This window comes from Euprymna scolopes, chromosome 16 (genome assembly GCF_053919585.1).
Source record: "Euprymna scolopes isolate OS-2025 chromosome 16, ASM5391958v1, whole genome shotgun sequence".
NCBI classification, from domain to species: Eukaryota; Metazoa; Mollusca; class Cephalopoda; order Sepiida; family Sepiolidae; genus Euprymna; species Euprymna scolopes.
In genome coordinates, this window is record NC_136497.1 from 109,661,262 (window position 1) to 109,680,163 (window position 18,902).

Consider the following 18,902-nt stretch of genomic DNA (forward strand, 5'->3'; position numbering starts at 1 on the left):
GTTTTCAAACAATAAAACATTCTGTATTTGAAGATTAACTTTTTCAAATCATAAAATTTAAATACATAAATTTATATATATATATATATATATATATATATATATATATATATGTATATGTATATATATATAGATATAGATATAATTCATCATATTTAAATTACATATATAAATTTTTTTAATTATATATATATATATATTGAGAGAGAGAGAGAGATGTAAAAGGAACACACGAAGCTATGTGTCCATTAACATTTTGCCTTTGTTGGGTTTTTTTTTTTTTTGGTTTTTTTTATTACATTTTCACCCCAAACAAGGCACATTGCCACTTTGGTGTAGGGGGCTACTATCAGGGGAAACATCTACTGGGGTACTATGTAGGGATTTGGGCAGCAAGATGTTGGTTCACGATGCACTTGAACTTATGCATGTCAGTACAGTTGGGGAAGCAGTGACCTGGAATGGAATTCCAAAGTCTAGCAGTTCTGGGGAAGAAACTACTGGAGTAGAAAGATCTTTTACATCTAGGGATCTCTTCAGTGTGGGGGGTGGGATTTTGCAGCTTGTCGGGTCTGTCGAGGGTGTTCACGTCGTGGGGGCACAAGTGCTTGAAGTTCAGCAGAGCATTCACCATTAAAATACTTGTAGAACAGGCAGAGGGATGCAACGTTTCGTCGATGGGACGGAGGCTGAAGCTTAGATGCCAGTTTAGGGCCTATCAGATTTGCGACTCTCTTTTGAACCCTGTCAAGGAGCGAGAGACTAGTAGCCGATGCACCAGCCCAAATATGACAGCAATACTCCATACATGGGCGAATGGTGGCCTTATAGAGGTACAGGATACTTTCGGGTATTAGTAGTTTTCTAGCACGGTAGAGGGAGCCCACCTTCCTCGCAGCGACCCTGGCAATGCACTCGATGTAATTATTCCAACTCATGTTTCCTATGAACGTTAGGCCAAGGAGCTTGAAAGACGTACTCTCAGATAAAGAGTCGTTGGCCATTGCTATAGGTGGTAGAGAAGGTTTCTTGTAATTATTGAAGGAAACCAGTTTAGTCTTGGCGGCATTGAACGTGACCATCCATTTTTGTCCCCATTCCACTACTGATTGGAGGTCATCCTCTAGTGTTTCTGCCATTACTTTAGATATATGTTCATTTGTTTTCCTGTCGTGCCTGCTATAGAGTGTGGTGTCATCAGCATATATACCCATCTCAGAGGCAATTTTGTCGGGGAGATAATTTATGAATATCAGCAACAGTAGAGGTCCAAGGATAGATCCCTGGGGCACTCCTGCATTTATATCATATTGTTTAGATGTACGACCGTCGAGGACAACCTAGATTTTTCTCTTATCTAAAAAGGATTTAATTATGTTAAGTATTCTACCAGTGATACCGTATGATCTAATCTTCCTGAGAAGACCCTCATGCCATACCCTGTCAAAAGCCTTAGATATATCTAGAGCTACCGCTCTGCCCTCTCCCGCTTTGTCCAGTGAATGGTATATGCGTTAAGAGATTACAGTGAGGATGTCTGCTGTGGAACGGGCTTGTCTAAATCCATATTGTTGGTCGGTCAGAAGTTTAGTATCTGTAAGGTGCTGGACTAGAGCATGGTTAATTAAGGTCTCAAATATTTTGGCAAAAAGTGGGAGGAGGCTAATAGGGCGATAATTTAATGGGTCAGTTCTTTCGCCAGAATTTTTGAATACTGGTACCACAGAAGCAGTTTTCCAACAGCCCGGAAAGCAAGATTCATAAAGGCATTTGTTGTAGAGTTTGGAGAGAACTGGAGCTACTTCGGTTGAACACTTTTTTAATAGCACAGCTGGGATGAGATCGGGTCCACATGCTTTTGAAGTGTCAAGGTTTTTTATGATGGCATGCACCTGAGCAGGTGTGATTTTCAGATCGTCTAGCGTGGCGTCTGTCCGCATAGGAAATTGAGGTAGGGGGTGGTTGGGAGGGTCCAGTGTGGAGTTTGAGGCAAACCGACTGGCAAGCATGTTAGCCTTTTCGGTTGCTAAGCAAACAACCTCGTGATTGTTGGTTAGTTGGGGAATTCTTGATTGCCATGCACCTGAGCAGGTGTGATTTTCAGATCGTCTAGCGTGGCGTCTGTCCGCATAGGAAATTGAGGTAGGGGGTGGTTGGGAGGGTCCAGTGTGGAGTTTGAGGCAAACCGACTGGCAAGCATGTTAGCCTTTTCGGTTGCTAAGCAAACAACCTCGTGATTGTTGGTTAGTTGGGGAATTCTTGATTGCCCATTATTTACTACACTGTTGTAGATTTTCCAGAAGTCACGAGTTCCTAGTTTTTGTGCTTCTATGCGTTTTTTAGTAGTTTCCGTAAATTCCCTCTTAGCTGTCGCTATTTCTTTCTTAACGTTACTTCTAGCTTCTATGTACTTCTGTCTGTTTGAACTGGACTTATGTCGGTTAAACCTGTGGAATGCATGCTGCCTTTCAGCAATGGCAGTTGCGCAAGTCGAAGTAAACCATTGGGGAGAGTGGGGCTTGCTATAGAATTTCCGCATGGGAACATGTGCTTCGATTGCAGTTTTGAACCATTCAGTGGTCTCGGTTGCACACTGTTCAGCAGGAAGAGAAAAAATATTTCCCGATGGGGCGTCTCTGATAAGATCTCTGATGGCTTCCCAGTCAGCCTTTTTATAATATCTCGTTGTTTTGAGCACTGGCTCATCAGTTTTGGGTCTAGAGTTTAGGGCGATTTCAACCGTTATCACTGCATGATCAGCGTTCCCAAGTGGGCTGTCGGCTTTCGTTACACAATCATCAGGAACTATAGTCAAAAACAGATCTAAAAGTGATGCGTGTTGTTCTTCCTGATCAGGGAAACGGGTTGGAAAAGTAACAATTTGCGATAGGGAGTGAGATACAGAGAAGCTATGGGTTGTGCTGCCTGCTGCATCTGTGTAAGTAGAGAATCCAAGCCAGTTTTTGTGATGGACATTAAAGTCACCAAATACATGTACTTGGGCACTAGTGTCGAAGGAGAGTGCTGTGTCTATGCTGTCAGATACTTTGTTAATTACGGTGCAGTCTTGGGTCGAGGGAGAGCAGTAGAGAAAGTAAAAGTAGCTAATGTTGTGTTGCATGATTAGTCTAAAGCACATAAAGGCTTGATCATCCGTTTCTAGGTTTGTTTCTCTAGTCAAGGGAAGGATATTACGAATGTAAACTCCAAGTCCGTGCATATGTCTGACAGAGTCCTTACGGCAGAGGTGGAGATATCCAGGCATGTTAAAGTAGCTAGAGGGGATGGAGGAGTGTAGGTTAGTCTCATTTAGTGCTAAGATATCTGGGGTATTTGTTAGGAGAAATGCTTCAACATCAGCTAAATTAGTTCTAAGCCCACGGATATTTGTGAATGCAAGCCTCAAGGGAGGAGGCAAGTTGGATTTGTTTGACCCTAAGCCTGGTTTAAGCTTATTTTTAGATTGTACTATCATCATATTTTTTAACGAGTTTCAGTTAGGTTAGGGGGAGCTGAACAGGAGGTTATGCAGAGTATCACACATGCATCACAAGTAGACCATCAGCTGACCCTCCATCAACTAGGACTGTGGCCTCAGGAAAGCCCACCGGGGATGAGTGCAGGGTCCCTTTCCATGCGCGCCATGGCACTGCAAACATCCCGATATTATACAACTGTTGATGGAGCAGCCGCTCTAAGTGCTACCAAAGAGTTAGGGACCTGTACTACCAGTCGGAAACAGCAGCCAGTAACTGTCAATCCGGTACCCTCAACCCATCAGAGGAAGGTCAACCCAATCTAATTACTCAGCCATATATGGTACTAAAGCATTCTCAAGTGCCCAGCTTTAGGGGTGGGGTGTGTCGGGAGTGGGGAAATGGCATTCATTGCCGTAGACAAGAAACAAGATCTACCACTGGGTGTTTCTGTCGAATCACTGTGATAGTATCTCTGCGCCTTACTAATAGGCAAAGAAGGAGTATGGAAGCCGGACGATAGGCAGAACCTATCTACTTAAGCAATTTAGGTTTGCAAACCGGTAATTTGTTTGAGTCACCAGCTCTAGGAAGGTTGTCATCCAAGACTGAAGAGGCCTCCCTCCTCTTTGGTTTAGTTTCAGAGTTTTCCTTCTCCTAGACGGATGATCTGGAAAGATCTACTGGGTCCGTCACCACTGAGAGGGTTTGCTCCGCACCTGGGTTCTAATCCAGGTATTTCTGCGACCCCGCGTGGTTAGTTAATGTTACTGGGTTAGTTTGTAGAGGTTATATATCTGCTGAATAGTTAGTTTGTAGAGGTTATATATCTGCTAAATAGTTACACTCCTCAAAGTGAATTAGAGACATTGTTATTTCAGTGTTACTGGATAAAGAGGTTGAGTAGAGCTCATGCAGTGTAAGCAAGGAGGCTTGTTAGGAGGAGATAATGCGGTGTGAGGCTTTCCCTTTATATATATATATATATATATATATTTATTCATGTTAGCTTGGGTCTAGGATAACATTAAAGTGTGAGTAGGTGTTAAGATTTGAACTACGAGTTGTGCCCAAACTATATTTTAGATGACAGCAGGGCATGAGATGCGAGTGCAATATAGTATGGATAAAACAGTAAGTTTTGAGTCATGTGTAATTTGGTAAATAGATATATGGGCTGGTTTTAGTAGGTGCGAATAAAGTTGAAGGTACAAAGTGAGTTTCTATTATTGAGAGAAGATTATTTCAGCTTTCAAGTAAGAGTTATGGACATTTAGCATAGCAAGGAGCATTGGTTCAGTTTCGTATTAGCATTGCAAAGCTATCTAAGAGGAGACATAGTTGTGTAATGCAGTGCGGTGTGCTTTGCTTCCGAGTACATACTTTGGCTGTTAAATACCTAACTGGAATAGGAATGAACTCCAATGCATGTCTAAAGGGTAGAATTGTATAGATGTTTAGTGATGACTAAGCGGTTAGCATGTGAGGGTTAAGGGCTGGAAGTTAAAAATTCCAGTACAAAACGGTGTGAAATGTAGGAGTTGAGTGGCGGTTTGGTGGGAAGGAGCAGATTGTTAGCCTTCAAGAGACAGGGGTTATTAATTTACACTAAACAGATCTACATTAGGATTTAGAGTGGCAGGTAAGGTTTTTTTTTTGTTTTTTTTGCGCATGCAGGTTAGACTGAGGTAATCGTCTTGGAGGTAAAATGTATATTGGGATTTCGTAGCTAGCAGTTAGGTGTTTTTTCCAGTTACAAGAACTAGTTCATGGCGAATCGGAAATTCGTATTTTGTATTTATAGGCAGACATTAAGGTCACGCACAGAGCATAGCATCCACTCAGGAAGAATAGCCCTAGTATCACAGCTAAGATACTGCATATTTAGGTTACGAATAGTGAAAGTTAAATTGGGCGGCATTTTTTTTTTTTTTGCACCTTACCATGGCTGTTAATATTAAGTATTGTACTTAAATAAAGTTCTTCTGTCATTTAAATAAGCTAAATAGGGATTCCCTCTCCCCACTACTATGTCGATGTGACATGGTAAAAAGAAAGAAAAATTTGTCAGGAAATTGTTTTAAAATAAGTGAATCAAGAATGGTCAAGATGTGTGAGAAATAAAATAAAATTACATAGAATGATATGAGCACAAACGTAAAAAAAGAGGGTTAGATTTGTTTGGCTTAAAAAAAAAATAAAATAAAATAAATTTAAAAAATAATAAAATAAAGTGTGCAAAGAAAAAATGTACTTAGCTAAGATTACATCTTCGAAGTGTGTGGCTCTCTTTGGCCGCCGTGCAAAATGTCAGACTTCTTCTTAATTAAGACAAAACGTTGATGGACATATAGCTTGGTTTGTTCCTTTTTTATCCGTCTATCTCGTCAGAATACTATTTCCATTATTCTCATATTATATATATATATATATATATATATATATATATATATATAAAGTTTAAGCTCAAAAGTAATTCATTTCTAAGATAAAAGTGCAGATTCTAGCAAAGAGATGCATTCTGTGCAGTTGTTTCTTAATTTATCATACACATAAACAAGATATGTAATTTAATTTCATACTCATATATGCTTGAATATTTTGTTTACAGTGTTCGCACAGGCTTGAAAACTTCTTGAATTTGGACTTTTGTCTTGAAAAGGACTTATTTCAATTATTACCTTGAAAAATCCTTTGAAATTGTGAAAAATGCCTTGAAATGTCTTGGGAATCTTTATGTCCAATAAAAATTTGTCAAAATATTAAAAATATAATCGAGATAAATACTTTAAGTTATTTTTTAAAGTATTAATGAATATCCCATTAAAATATTTTTTAAATATTGAAAATAAAATCAAAATACATTGTTCTAAAATTGCATTGTATTATTATGAACTACCTGATGTTTTTTAAAGTGGGGATCATTTTTATTTCTCATTTTTTTTTGTTTTGTTTGTTTTGTTTTGAGATTTCAAATCTCCCTCTTTTTTTACTCTCATGTATAATTGAATTTTTTGGGGAGGGAGGTGCGCAAGGGAGAGGAGTAGTGGTAGCTGCCATAAATAAAAATGGACCCCCATCCCCTTCCAAAACTACTTTCCTTGTGTAGATGGGACTCTCAAATGGTGAATTCTCCTCCCCCATAAAAAAAAAATTGGGATAATTGAAAACGAGGCTGGCCGAGTTGAAAAAGCATGAACAAGCCGACAGCCATCTTGATTAGAAATTTAGAAGCCGTAAATAGTTAATATTTGAGATAAAATAAAAAGCATTTGAAATTACTTCAAAAACACCAAAAAATGATGCGGGTAGGTTGCAAAGTAACTTTTATTGGCTATGGTACCATTTGTTGTATATTTCATTTTTGATCACCTTTTCTGAATCGCTGTGGATTGTAAAACAAACCCCAAATTTTGTTTTGAAATTTTGAATTTTGTCTGGAGAAGGTCTTGAAAAACTTTGAAAACTTTGAAAAGTCCTTGAAAATGGACATTTAAAATCTGTACGAACCCTGGTCTTGATAAATGATGAAACAGTTGTAAAAAATATATCCCTGTACTAGTCAATAAAAATATAGTCGCCAGAATCTCTTTTCTATTGTCTATATAAGATCGGACTGCATAAAGAACAGGCATAAAACATTGACTGGTGTTGCCTTCCTCAGAGTATAGGACATTGAAAGCATCTTAAATATCAAAATCTGATGATAATATATTAGAATTCCAAATGCTGAGGTATAACCCCTTTACATATAATGTTATTTGTTTATTGAACTGACAGATAAGTTCATATATACCTATATGTATTTTGTCTCATATATATATATATATATATATATATATATATATATATATATATATATATATATATATAATGCTAATAACCTAAGACTAAGAAAGTACAACTCCAATAAAATTGTCTCAAGTTGAAGCAGAAAAAATGCTCAGGATAATTTCTCTCTCTCTCTCTCTCTCTCTCTCTCTCTCTCTCTCTCTCTCTCTCTCTCTCTCTCTCTCTCTCTCTCTCTCTACATATATATAGAGAGGAAAATGTAATTGTGAAGCATGAAAAAATGAGACATAAGGTGTAACAAGAATACACAGCACGTGTGTCTATATATATATATATATATATATATATATATATATATATGAGTGTAGCGAAAAATTTACACAGTTGGGATGTATGTGTGTGTTGTACGATGTAAGTGAATGTATAAATAGTGCTACCTTTTCCTTCTAAACAAAGTATATTGCCACTGAAGCATAAGGGGTTATTGTGATTTACAAGAGAACCATCCTAGATGAAGATGGGCAGCAATTTGTTTACATTACATTTACATTTCTAGAAGTTCGTATTGTCAGGAAAACAGGGAAGCGGAAAATTCCAAAGGCAAGAGATCCAAGGCGAGAAGCTATAATCTTTTGGCATCTAGAAAGTTTATTTGCAATTTACTGTATTTTTAATTGTAAATGTACACAAAAATGCTTATGCTTAGAAGTTAGGAATCATAATTTTATTGTAACACACACATCCATTTTTAATATTATTAATTATATATATATATATATATATATGAATGAATTGCTATTTTGCTTATAAATATTTATCACACTCTATATTAATTCAACCACTTTCTAAATGTAACTCTGTGTTGTTTAGTCTTACCTACAAATGAATTCTTCCACACCTTACTGCTACCAACTTGAAGTGAGAGAATAATGGCAACAGATTGAGTGAGTCAGAGTGATTGCAAGCATCATCTCATTACATGCTTTATCCATGTACTACGTTTTACCACAACTTTCAATATTCAAACTGATATCCACAACAAAAATCCAAATTTAAAATACCTGTGTTCCACATAGTATTGACAAAATGAATTATACAAAAAAAAACCCACAGATTTGCACCTTGAATATATTAGAAAGTGAAAACTGTTAGGTCCTTCAGCCTTACACCCCAGAACTCTTTTTCAAAAGGAACTTTTCTCCTTTATCACCGGTTTTCTGCTTTGAGCAAAAGTGTGGCCACATATCTGTCCGAGTTTGGTCTTGTATCCCTCTGAAGTCTTGCCTTTTTCCCAATAAAACCAACCATGCCTATCACTTCTTCTTCTTCTTCTTCTTCTTCTTCTTCTTCTTCTTCTTCTTCTTCTTCTTCTTCTTCTCCTCCCAGCCCCCACATATCAACAGAAGAGCAGACTTTCTGTCTTTTAGAGGTGAGTGCATTAGAAAAATTACTACTACAGTTACCCCTGATCCTATGATCACACATGGAACACTCGACAGGGTGGGGTGCCATGTGCTTGTTCGCGGCAGCACAATCATGTGTCTTCATCAAGAATAGTACCCACACTTACTGTGTCTCTTCATCCGGAATGTCATCAGATGGGCCATCATCCTCATCTAAACTGGGTGTCTGCTCACGCAGCGTCTCATTAATGGTTGCAAATCTCTCACTTCCACTCACTGAAGGTGTGTCACCGCAGACATACTTGTACTCCTGGTCACACGTCCCACTTCATACTTTGCTGTACATCGTCCGTTTGGAGCCTTTACCCACATTTGGTCACCCATTTTGTAGACAGTTTGCTGTTGATTGTCGATTGGTACTGCTGTTTCATCAATCCCTTTAAGCCGTATGTGGTACTGATGGACCATATTAGCAGGTGCTGTAGCAGAGGACAAGTCATCCTTTGGCGTAACGTTGTACCAGTATACTGCCTCTGCTATTGTACTCCATTTTCTGGCTGTGATCCTTTTTACACTTCTATGACATCACTTGATGATGGCATTACCAGAGGAACATATGCACAATGAAATCAAAGTCTGATTCTCCATTCATCCATGAAGGCTTTAAAAACAAGCTGCTCCAAAAGCAGTGTCATTATCCGTTAGAATTTATGACTGCAGACCTCGTTCATAGAAAAGAATCTTTAGCTGGTTGATTGTGCTTTTCGGATCTTGTGGAGCAAGGTGTCACCAAATGGCAAATCGAGTGGAGCCGCAGTCAATCAATGTAAAAAATGGACCCCATCATAATGAGTGATATCCATTGCTATTCTATGCCATGTTTGTTTAACATTTAAAGTCCACTTTGACCAATTTATCGGTGACAAATCGATTGACTGACACTCTTTGCATTCGGTGATGACTTCTCACGGCAACTTTCGAAACAATAGGGTTTATTCGTTTCGCAAAATAGTGTCCATTTCACACCAGGATGACCATTTTGTTGGTGAACAATTTTGATCTGGTCCAACCCAACTGAGTTCATGAATGCAGTGCAGACAGTTTGCACAGGCTCGGTGTTCCTCTTAATTGTATCAAACCACTACTGAGGTACTCTCATCAATTGATCCGTCTTGTTTTGGCTAGATTTGACCAAGAATACATCCATCGACAATGCATATTCCTTCACTAATTTCATTATTGTGTCAAGACACCGTCGGATGAACATCTCACTCATAGCTTTGGTCTGTACCCTGGCTCTGCCAGTAAGGGTATTTGAGACTCATTTATGGACACATGTGGAATCGGTGAATAAGTGTAAGGTGGTCATCTTCCAGAGGATTGCCAAGGTTGATATGTTGGGAGTCTTTTTCTGGACGTAACCAGCATGCATCCTCTATCACAGTCCCATTATATATCGATGACACACTGGTAGTGAGAGAGCATGCATCGACCCAAACATTAAGATCTTTGACGCACTATTTGCCTTGCGCTAGATCTTTTTTGTCAACTCTGGTGAGGATTTCCTTGATCATGGTGTTGAGAAGGACGTCATTTTCTCGTTCCACCCTGACGCTCTCCTCTTGATGAATACCGATGCAACATGAAACCAACTAAGAAATGTGTCCAACCACATTGTCACATAGTGGAAATATATTTTCTCGTGTGACAACATAAGCTATGTTTGGGATCTTGTTACCTGTTCTCCAATGCAGAACGTTATCCCCAGACCTGTAAACTCACGCACTCATGCACTATCCGGCAGTCTCTTTTTTTCTTTGCTGAGAAGTCCAAAGTTGTAGAGGTGCTTCTTCACATATGCTGCAGGCACAACATTCTTGTCCACAGACACATCATCAATATAAGCGGATGGTGCCTGCTGTATTGCCTTGTCCTTCATCAGGATAGCGTCAATAATTGTTTGCATGATGGGTGGGCTGTGCTGCATTGAGTTCAAACCCCATGCAAGTAAAGCAATATCTCTGTCACTTGATTAGTACAGTTTGATAGGGACACAGTGATTTATGCACATTTACTTGTAGGTATGCCTTGTGAAGGTCTAATACTAATACATTCAATCCCACTCGCCGCTATTCTCTTAATTTTTCAGTGCATATGTCTGCATGGGTCATAAATGGGTCCACATGCTCATTTAATTCTTGATAGTCAAGCACCGGCCTCACCTTTCATTAGTTAATGTTAATATTCTATGGCCAACAGCATAGCTTAATCGGCAATTCTGTCCTGCCATCAGAATTGCAGTATTTTTTCATACTTTGGGTTGACACAAGAGGTCAACAATTATGAATTGTTCGCAAGATTTCGAGTACATGACTGTGTCAGCAAAATTTAAGGATTTTTGCAACATTTTTCGAGTTAAGCATATAACAATGTTACTAAAATATTACCTAAGATCAAATGGGCAGAAAGGTTTGTGGTCACACTGAAAAGAGCATTCAAAAAAGTTCAAGGAACACTGACAACATTACAGCAGTTCTTACACAATAAAGTGGAAGAACACATCTATGACATTTTTGACTTTGAGCTTCCTCAACATACAAACAATAAAATTTGAGGAGAAAGAGGAAATTTACCAAACCCTTAACAATTAATCCCCAAACTGAAGATATTAAAGGAAAAAAAAAAACCCTTTGACATAGTAAATGGCTTGGGAGGGGGATGTTTTATATATATATATATATATATATATAATGCATAGAAAGATTGATAAGGACAGGCAGATATAGATATAGGAACTTATTTTTAGTTATGCTAGAAGAATGTTTTAATAGATATATCACAGTTTATAAATTTTTAAATTAAATCAAAATTGAATAAATAATAGTTGTGACTCAATTTTGCACGCATGTGTGTATATGTATATATATATATATATATATATATATGTGTGTGTGTGTGTGTGTATGTTGATGTGTAACATGTCTTAATTGCTATGAAATCATTTTCTAGTTTTTAGTTATAAATTAATTTCAGTTGTAATGTACACAAGTTTCACTCCATATGAATTATTTTGAAACATAATGATAATGACTACAATCTGGATGTTTTCAAGTCCAACGTAAACAAATTTCTAATGAACCACCACCTCAAGTAAACACTTCAATAAATCTCCACACTAACGTACTGTACTTGCAATAACCCTTATCACTGAGTGGCTTCTGGGCCTTGATAAGTGGTGACCACCATGTAAAAAAAAAACATAAGAAAGGTTAAATCTGTATTCTTAAGTATAGTATAAAAAAAAGTATAGTATAATAAAAAAAAAAAAAAAAAAGTAAAGTATATTTTTCATTTATTTTAGATTTGGGGAAACAAAGATCTATTGCTTTCAGCTTTTTATCATATAAATCGGATATGAATTATATACTATCAAATGCTGCTTTATTGTAAGATGTCTCTTTCATAATTTGCTTTCTCATGTCATTGAATATTCCGCTGTTGAAATTTGTATTCAAATGCAAAAGAAATCATTCTTTGATTTTCATGAATAAAAGCATTTTTCCTTATGTCAGCATGTCATTTTATTGCACTCAATCTTTTCTCATGTATTTTTCATTTTATAATTGTTCCTTATTTCCCTCGAGTATTTTAATTGTGAAAGCTCTATTATATTACATGATCTTCTTCCTAATGTCTGTGAAAAGTGAACGAATCTATAAAAATCTTTTTTGTTAATAATTATCTTCCTTTCAACAACTATATACTAAAATGTAATAAGCCACTTTTCTTTTATTTGTTTGATGCGAAACAAACCTGACACAATTAAGGAGCTATCATTTAATTATTTCAATTTTTTAATTACTTTCAGGTATTTTTGCATAACTTTTAAAAGTTCTAATGTTTTTGGATTTAAATTAAAATAACAAATGGTTGGATGCTTTTAATCCTGTGAATGAGTGCTTATTTTTTTCAAATAAACAAAATAATATTTTAAAAGAATAAAAGAAAAGAATTTATCTAAAATTTGTTTAGGTAAAAACAATTCAGTTTTCCTTTTGCTCTATAACTGAAAACCAATGCTAATAATTCTAAAAGAAATGAAAATTAAGTTAAGGAACATTCAAATGCAAAAGTAATTTTGTTTTTATTTATTTTTGCCAAATCTCAACATGGCAACTTGAAAACACCAATATTCTGATAATTTTGTATAATTTTGTTCAATTATATTTCATTTAAAAACTGCTATACAGTGGTTTATATTATTCCCTCTTGTTAAATTTGCTGTCTGGATGTGCAATGTCTATTTTATCCTACATCACATTAGAGAAAGCTATTTAGAGTAACTCCTCCTTAGATCATGCTAGTCAAACCCTCTGTTTATAATGTTGTTTTGTGGTGCATTTTCTGACATGAATATACCTTATTATCTGTAAACTGAATTACTCCTACAAAACTGATTTTTCTTCATTAGCATGAAATTTTAATTGCATACAAAAATGACATCATTCTCATCTCTGGAAATTTCTATTTTTTTGTTGTTTATTTTTGATTCATGGCTACAGTTGCAGTTGATGTTGCTCAAGTCTTTCACTTGAACCTTTTTCAGACAGCTGTATCAAACTCCAGCAGTTAGAGCTTCACACCATTGCATATGTCTTTTCCAAATGAATTCTAAAACAACTCAACATATTCTATTTTGACAGGTCTGAAAGTTGTTGGAGGTCGTATGACAGATAAAGGTCAACTTGGTGCATTCATCACCAAAGTTAAAAAAGGCAGCATAGCAGATACAGTTGGTCACCTTCGAGCAGGTGAGATCAGTTCATCGGTTTAAGTTTTTAAAACTTTAAATGGGGTTTTCTTTGTATTTACTAATTTATTCCTTTGGAAAATGTTTCTTTTATTATTTACATTTCTTATAAAATAAATTCAATTATGTAAATAATTAAATAGTAAGGATCTAACAAAAGCACACAATTATTGAAGAAAAATATTATATTTCTTTAAAGTACACAAACAATAGTTTTAATGAGTTTTAAAATCGTTTTATGAGTCTTAATATTGTTTTTATGGGTTTTAAAATTATTTTCATAGGTTTTATAAATTATATCAGACAAATAACAGGCATTATTGGCAATACATTGATAGAGTCCTTTCTGGAAGTTCTCAAGGAATTTCCATTTTATCGCATTAAGAAGGTTTTGAACGATTTCCCGGATATAAAAAGAAGTTACAGAAGAAGGGGGAACAAAATCTTCAAAGCAGCATCAAAATTGTTGGTAGAAAACAGACTATTTTTGAGAAATCTCAATTATATAAGCCTATTTATATATTGTTCTTAGTTTAAACGTATTATATGAACATTCTGAGGATTTTTGATAAAGGTGTTGATAATTGTTGCCATGTTTACAAAAATACTTTGATTTTAGAAGGTAGCTTGTAATGTTTTAATATAATCCTTTGTGTATCATGTGAGATACATTATTAATTAATAGTTCGAGATTGTTTATTGGCTGCTATAGTTTTTGCATATGATGCTTGTGAAATATTTTCAAGCATCTCTTACTAATGAGTCAAGCGTTTTTCAGAATTTGGAGCGTCTACTTTCACAATGGATCACTGTGAAAGCTTTAGTTGTTCCATGCTGATTCTAATTTATAATGACAAACGAAAACAAGAGAAGATGTGAGAAAGTTTTATTCTGTCTAGAATAATAAATTTAATTAGTTCTCCAAAGGGAGGGAATCATAGATTTATGAAAGTTACTCATGATCACTTATATATTTTCGGCATAACAATTATTAACATGCATACCTTGTTTCATATTATGATAGTTACTTCCTATTTGTACTGCACCATTTATGTACATTGGCCATATTACAAATCTGACATGGCAAAATGATTTTTCAGTATTTTGTATGTCCAATTGAAATTGTTATAACTTTTAAAAAATTATGATGATTGTCATATGAAAATTATTATCATGGTTATATGATAATAGATGTAAATCATTATGATCATATGAAAATTATGATGATATTTGTTATGATGATATACATAAAAAACAACTAAAATTTATTACTTCAAACAAACAGACCTATATAAAAATTTTATATTCTTATCATCTTTAAGTAATTTTACTAAAATGTATTTAAAGAAAATTCATTTTCAATTAAAGCTAATCATTTCTCAAAATGAAAATAAAAATAATCTTGTTTCTGTGTTTTGTATTTCAGGTGATGAAGTAGTTGAATGGAATGGTCGATCATTACGAGAAGCAACTTTTGAAGAAGTGTATGACATAATTTTCGAAACCAAACATGAACCTCAAGTAGAATTAATTGTACATAGAAATTCCAAGTAAGACATTTTTTATCTTTACAATCATTCGAAGTCATAATTAAAATGAATTAAGAAATGCCATAGAACTGAAATATGTATATATATATATATATATATATATATATTAAACATTAAATATAAAACAGTACCTTTAGATAAAAAGAACAGATTCTAAATTCTATGAATTTTTTCACTATCATACCTGGAAATGAGACACAGCAATGGATTCTAGACTGCCAACTTCAGCTGTAGACATTTAGGAGGAAAAAATACAGCATCCATATACTGTTTCCATAACATTTATTAAAAAAATAACTTGATAAATATTTCCTGTAATCATACATGGAAACAATGCAGCAATGGATTGCATACTAGAAGCACCTAAAGTTGCTTGCATATAAATGTACCACCATGCAATTTGGAAATAAAAATATAGCATCTATATACTTTTTCTACACCATTTATATGTTGAAATCACTCTGTAAATCTCTTCCATAATTATACCTGGACACAATGCAGTAATGGATTTCATACTAGTAGCAACAAAATAGTTGTTGACAAGTGTTACTACCTTACATTTTTAGAGAGAAAATTACAGCATTCCACACCATTTATATCAAGATATCACTCTATAAATATACCACCATACATTTTGAAATGAAAAATTACAGTATTCATGTTCTCTTTTATATAAAATATATATATAGATGCTGTATTTTTATTTCCAAATTGCATGATGGTACATTTATACACAGGTAACTTTAGTTGCTTCCAGGCTGCAGTCCATTGCTGCATTGTTTCCATGTATGATTACAGAAAATATTTATCAAGTTATTTTTGATATAAAGATATCAGACTATAAATATTTTCTATAACACAATGCGGCAATGGATTGTAGACTGGTAGCAACTTGTAGCGATACGCCACAAATTAAAATGAATAACATTTCAGTTACGATCACATTTGTCATATCCACTCATACAAATTCTGCATGTTGAACAACCCAATAACCAACAGAATTTTACCTACATCGTTACCAGTGGTGATTATCAATGCCTATTTAACGCAATATTTTACAAATGCTCTCACACCAATCCATGGCCATTTTGAGACAAATAGACTAATCAGAGATAGCACCATTTTTTGCACATGCAGAAATTAATAACGCTCCTGCCTGGGCCAACCATGCTTGACACCTTCGGAAGAGCTTATTACAAATACATTGCATTCTTCCACAATGCCGATTCACCACACGTATACATATTGATGCCATTCAAGCCATCAATACTGCCGATCTCTAACAGATCACAGCCAAACCAAAAGAATGATAAAGAATTATGACATTCTGTCTTTGCTCAACACCTATACTCTCAGATACAAGTGTCCAATGCACCTCGCAAACAATGCTGCTCATTTCCTTCGAAATTGCACCATTTATTTCAACGGGCAACTGGACAACACAAGTTGGTGACGTCATTTTTCTTTTTGATTGCTATCAACCAACTTTACCCAGTAACATATTTTATTTCCTCCTTATAGACATTCTTTCTAGGGGTTCTTGTAGCGATATGCCACAGACATTAAAATGAATCAGTTACGATCACATTTGTTGTATCCGCCCATGCAAATTTTGTGGAGAATAAAAATTAAACTTTTTCTTTTCACACGCACATAAACAGAGCTATACCATCTGACAGGTTATCCACTTTCTGTCCAATCATACTCGAAGAAAAACACATTTCTTAAATCTTTTTCTAACGTCTTTGCTGGAAGCCACCCAGAAATGTATAAAAATACTGAACGCAAAATCCAAACCAGTTCAGGATGCAATACCACAAGTAAGCAACTCGCTGCCTGACTCCGTCTTGCCGACATAAAATCACTAACATGACTTTGCGCATCTTTTCCTCTTTGCATCTTTCTCTCTTTGCCTGTCGTTCCAGCAATATGAACACATGCCGCAAAACAACTCTTCTAGAAGGAATAATATGCTTTTGCTGCTCAACATTACTAGTTTTTCAAGCCAAGCAGAATTACTACTTGGCCAATCAACTTGGACATATTTGCATGGAAAGGATATACCCTTAATTGGATATGATTATTCTAAGAAGAAATTTTAATTCCTTTTTGCTCCTATTTCTTTAAAGGACATTATTCCCTCAAATTCAGAAAAAAATTCTCATTTAATTCCAAAATCCAAAACGTTTTCTGCTCCTGTGCGATGACAGAGCACAAATGCATTTAAGAATGTGTTTTTATCAATAAATTTCTATGTTTTTAAATGTTGAAACTGGTATTCATAATTACTAATTACTGACACCTTTTATTTATTTTTTAATTTTATTTTATTTTATTTATTTATTTTTTATTTATTTGTTAAGGGTTAGAAGATAATTAACTATGCCCACACCACTGCAGTGATACCAGGCATTGCTGGATATTAACCAATCCCTTACAAACTAAAACTGGTTGTGAACAACTGTACTACCATGCATTTTGGGGAATAAAATACAACATTCATATATTCTTTCCACAACAGTTACATAAAAAATTATTCTTGTGAATGTGACCTGGGTATTATTGTAAGCAGTAATTTTGTGTTCTTCCCTGAGTTCAAATTCACTGATACTGCAATCATGAAAAAGTACATTGTTAAAATTGTACACAATTTAAAGAATTAATTAATTATAACAAGACCTTTGTTAGCTCCTTTCAAGCTCCTATCTCAGGACATGGACCATCTCAAAACCATTCAGAGATGTGCAGCCATGTGATTGCCCCCTCCTCCCCATCAGACACACGCCATATTCTGAATATTGTGTTTCCATGAATTTGGATTCAATGAAGCAATGACATTAGTGATTACCTAAGTAACCATTCACTAATTTATTAACCAGCAACAACCCTAAGCACTTTTTTGTGGACATGCATACAAACTAAGAAAGAAGCATAACTTCTATGAATTTCAAATACAATTTTTCATATACAGAATTGTTGAAGTATGGAACATATTGCCCACATTAGTTGTTGGCTGCCAAGTAATTGTGTCCTTAAAACTCTTACGCTTCCCAAAATTTGCTGAAACTGCACCTGATTGACCCATTCCATACACATGTTAATAATCGTTTGATGAGTTGTGAGGCATGTGTATATTGTATACTGGTTATCAAAAGAAATATGAAACATTAATATGCTCATTCTTTCTTCTTTACTGAATATTGCAAACTGTAATAAGTAATGAAATAATGAAAGATTTAAATTTTTAAAAAAATAATGACCTAATCGAAAACTATGTTTTTGGAATATTTTCATTGTTTGAAGGAAGTAAAAAATTATGAAATTATTTTCATTTTTGAAATTGTGAAAGATTCTTATTTACTTTGCAGAACTGGTGAAATTCCTCCTGGATTGCAACCAGTTGATCATCCATCTCGAGGTAATGTCTAATAATTCACATATTCTTTAATGCATGTTCATGCATGTAAAGAGATCAAATTATTTTGTGAATCTTAGTTTTTTATAAACTTTTTTTTATTTTATTAAAGAACTAGCAGGACTACTCAGTATTCCCTGGAACATGGAAAAAGAAATACAAAAGTTTAATGAAGAAATTTTGTTATAAGAACATTAGTTTAAATAAAGATTAATATTTAATAGTTTAATATTTCATAGTTTAAATAAAGATGTTATAAGAACATTAGTTTAAATAAAGATTAATATTTAATAGTTTAATATTTAATTGTTTAAATAAAGATTATTATTTAATAGTTTAATATTTAATAGTTTAAATAAAGATGTAATAAGAACATTAGTTTAAATAAAGATTAATATTTAATAATTTAATAGTTTGAATAAAGATTAATATTTAATAGTTTAATATTTAATAGTT

At 34.7% G+C, this 18,902-nt stretch overlaps 1 protein-coding gene across 7 annotated transcripts in view; it reads left to right on the forward strand.

Moving 5' to 3' along the window:
- Positions 1–18,902, forward strand: part of LOC145296047 (regulating synaptic membrane exocytosis protein 2-like) — an 874,180-nt gene that overhangs the window by 612,410 nt on the left and 242,868 nt on the right. For all 7 annotated transcript variants that reach the window (XM_080142091.1, XM_080142092.1, XM_080142093.1 and 4 more), the window contains 3 exons: positions 13,375–13,482; positions 14,908–15,031; positions 18,400–18,449. In XM_080142091.1, the coding sequence (XP_079998217.1) occupies positions 13,375–13,482; positions 14,908–15,031; positions 18,400–18,449 (282 nt within the window). The remainder of the gene's footprint in view (positions 1–13,374; positions 13,483–14,907; positions 15,032–18,399; positions 18,450–18,902) is intronic.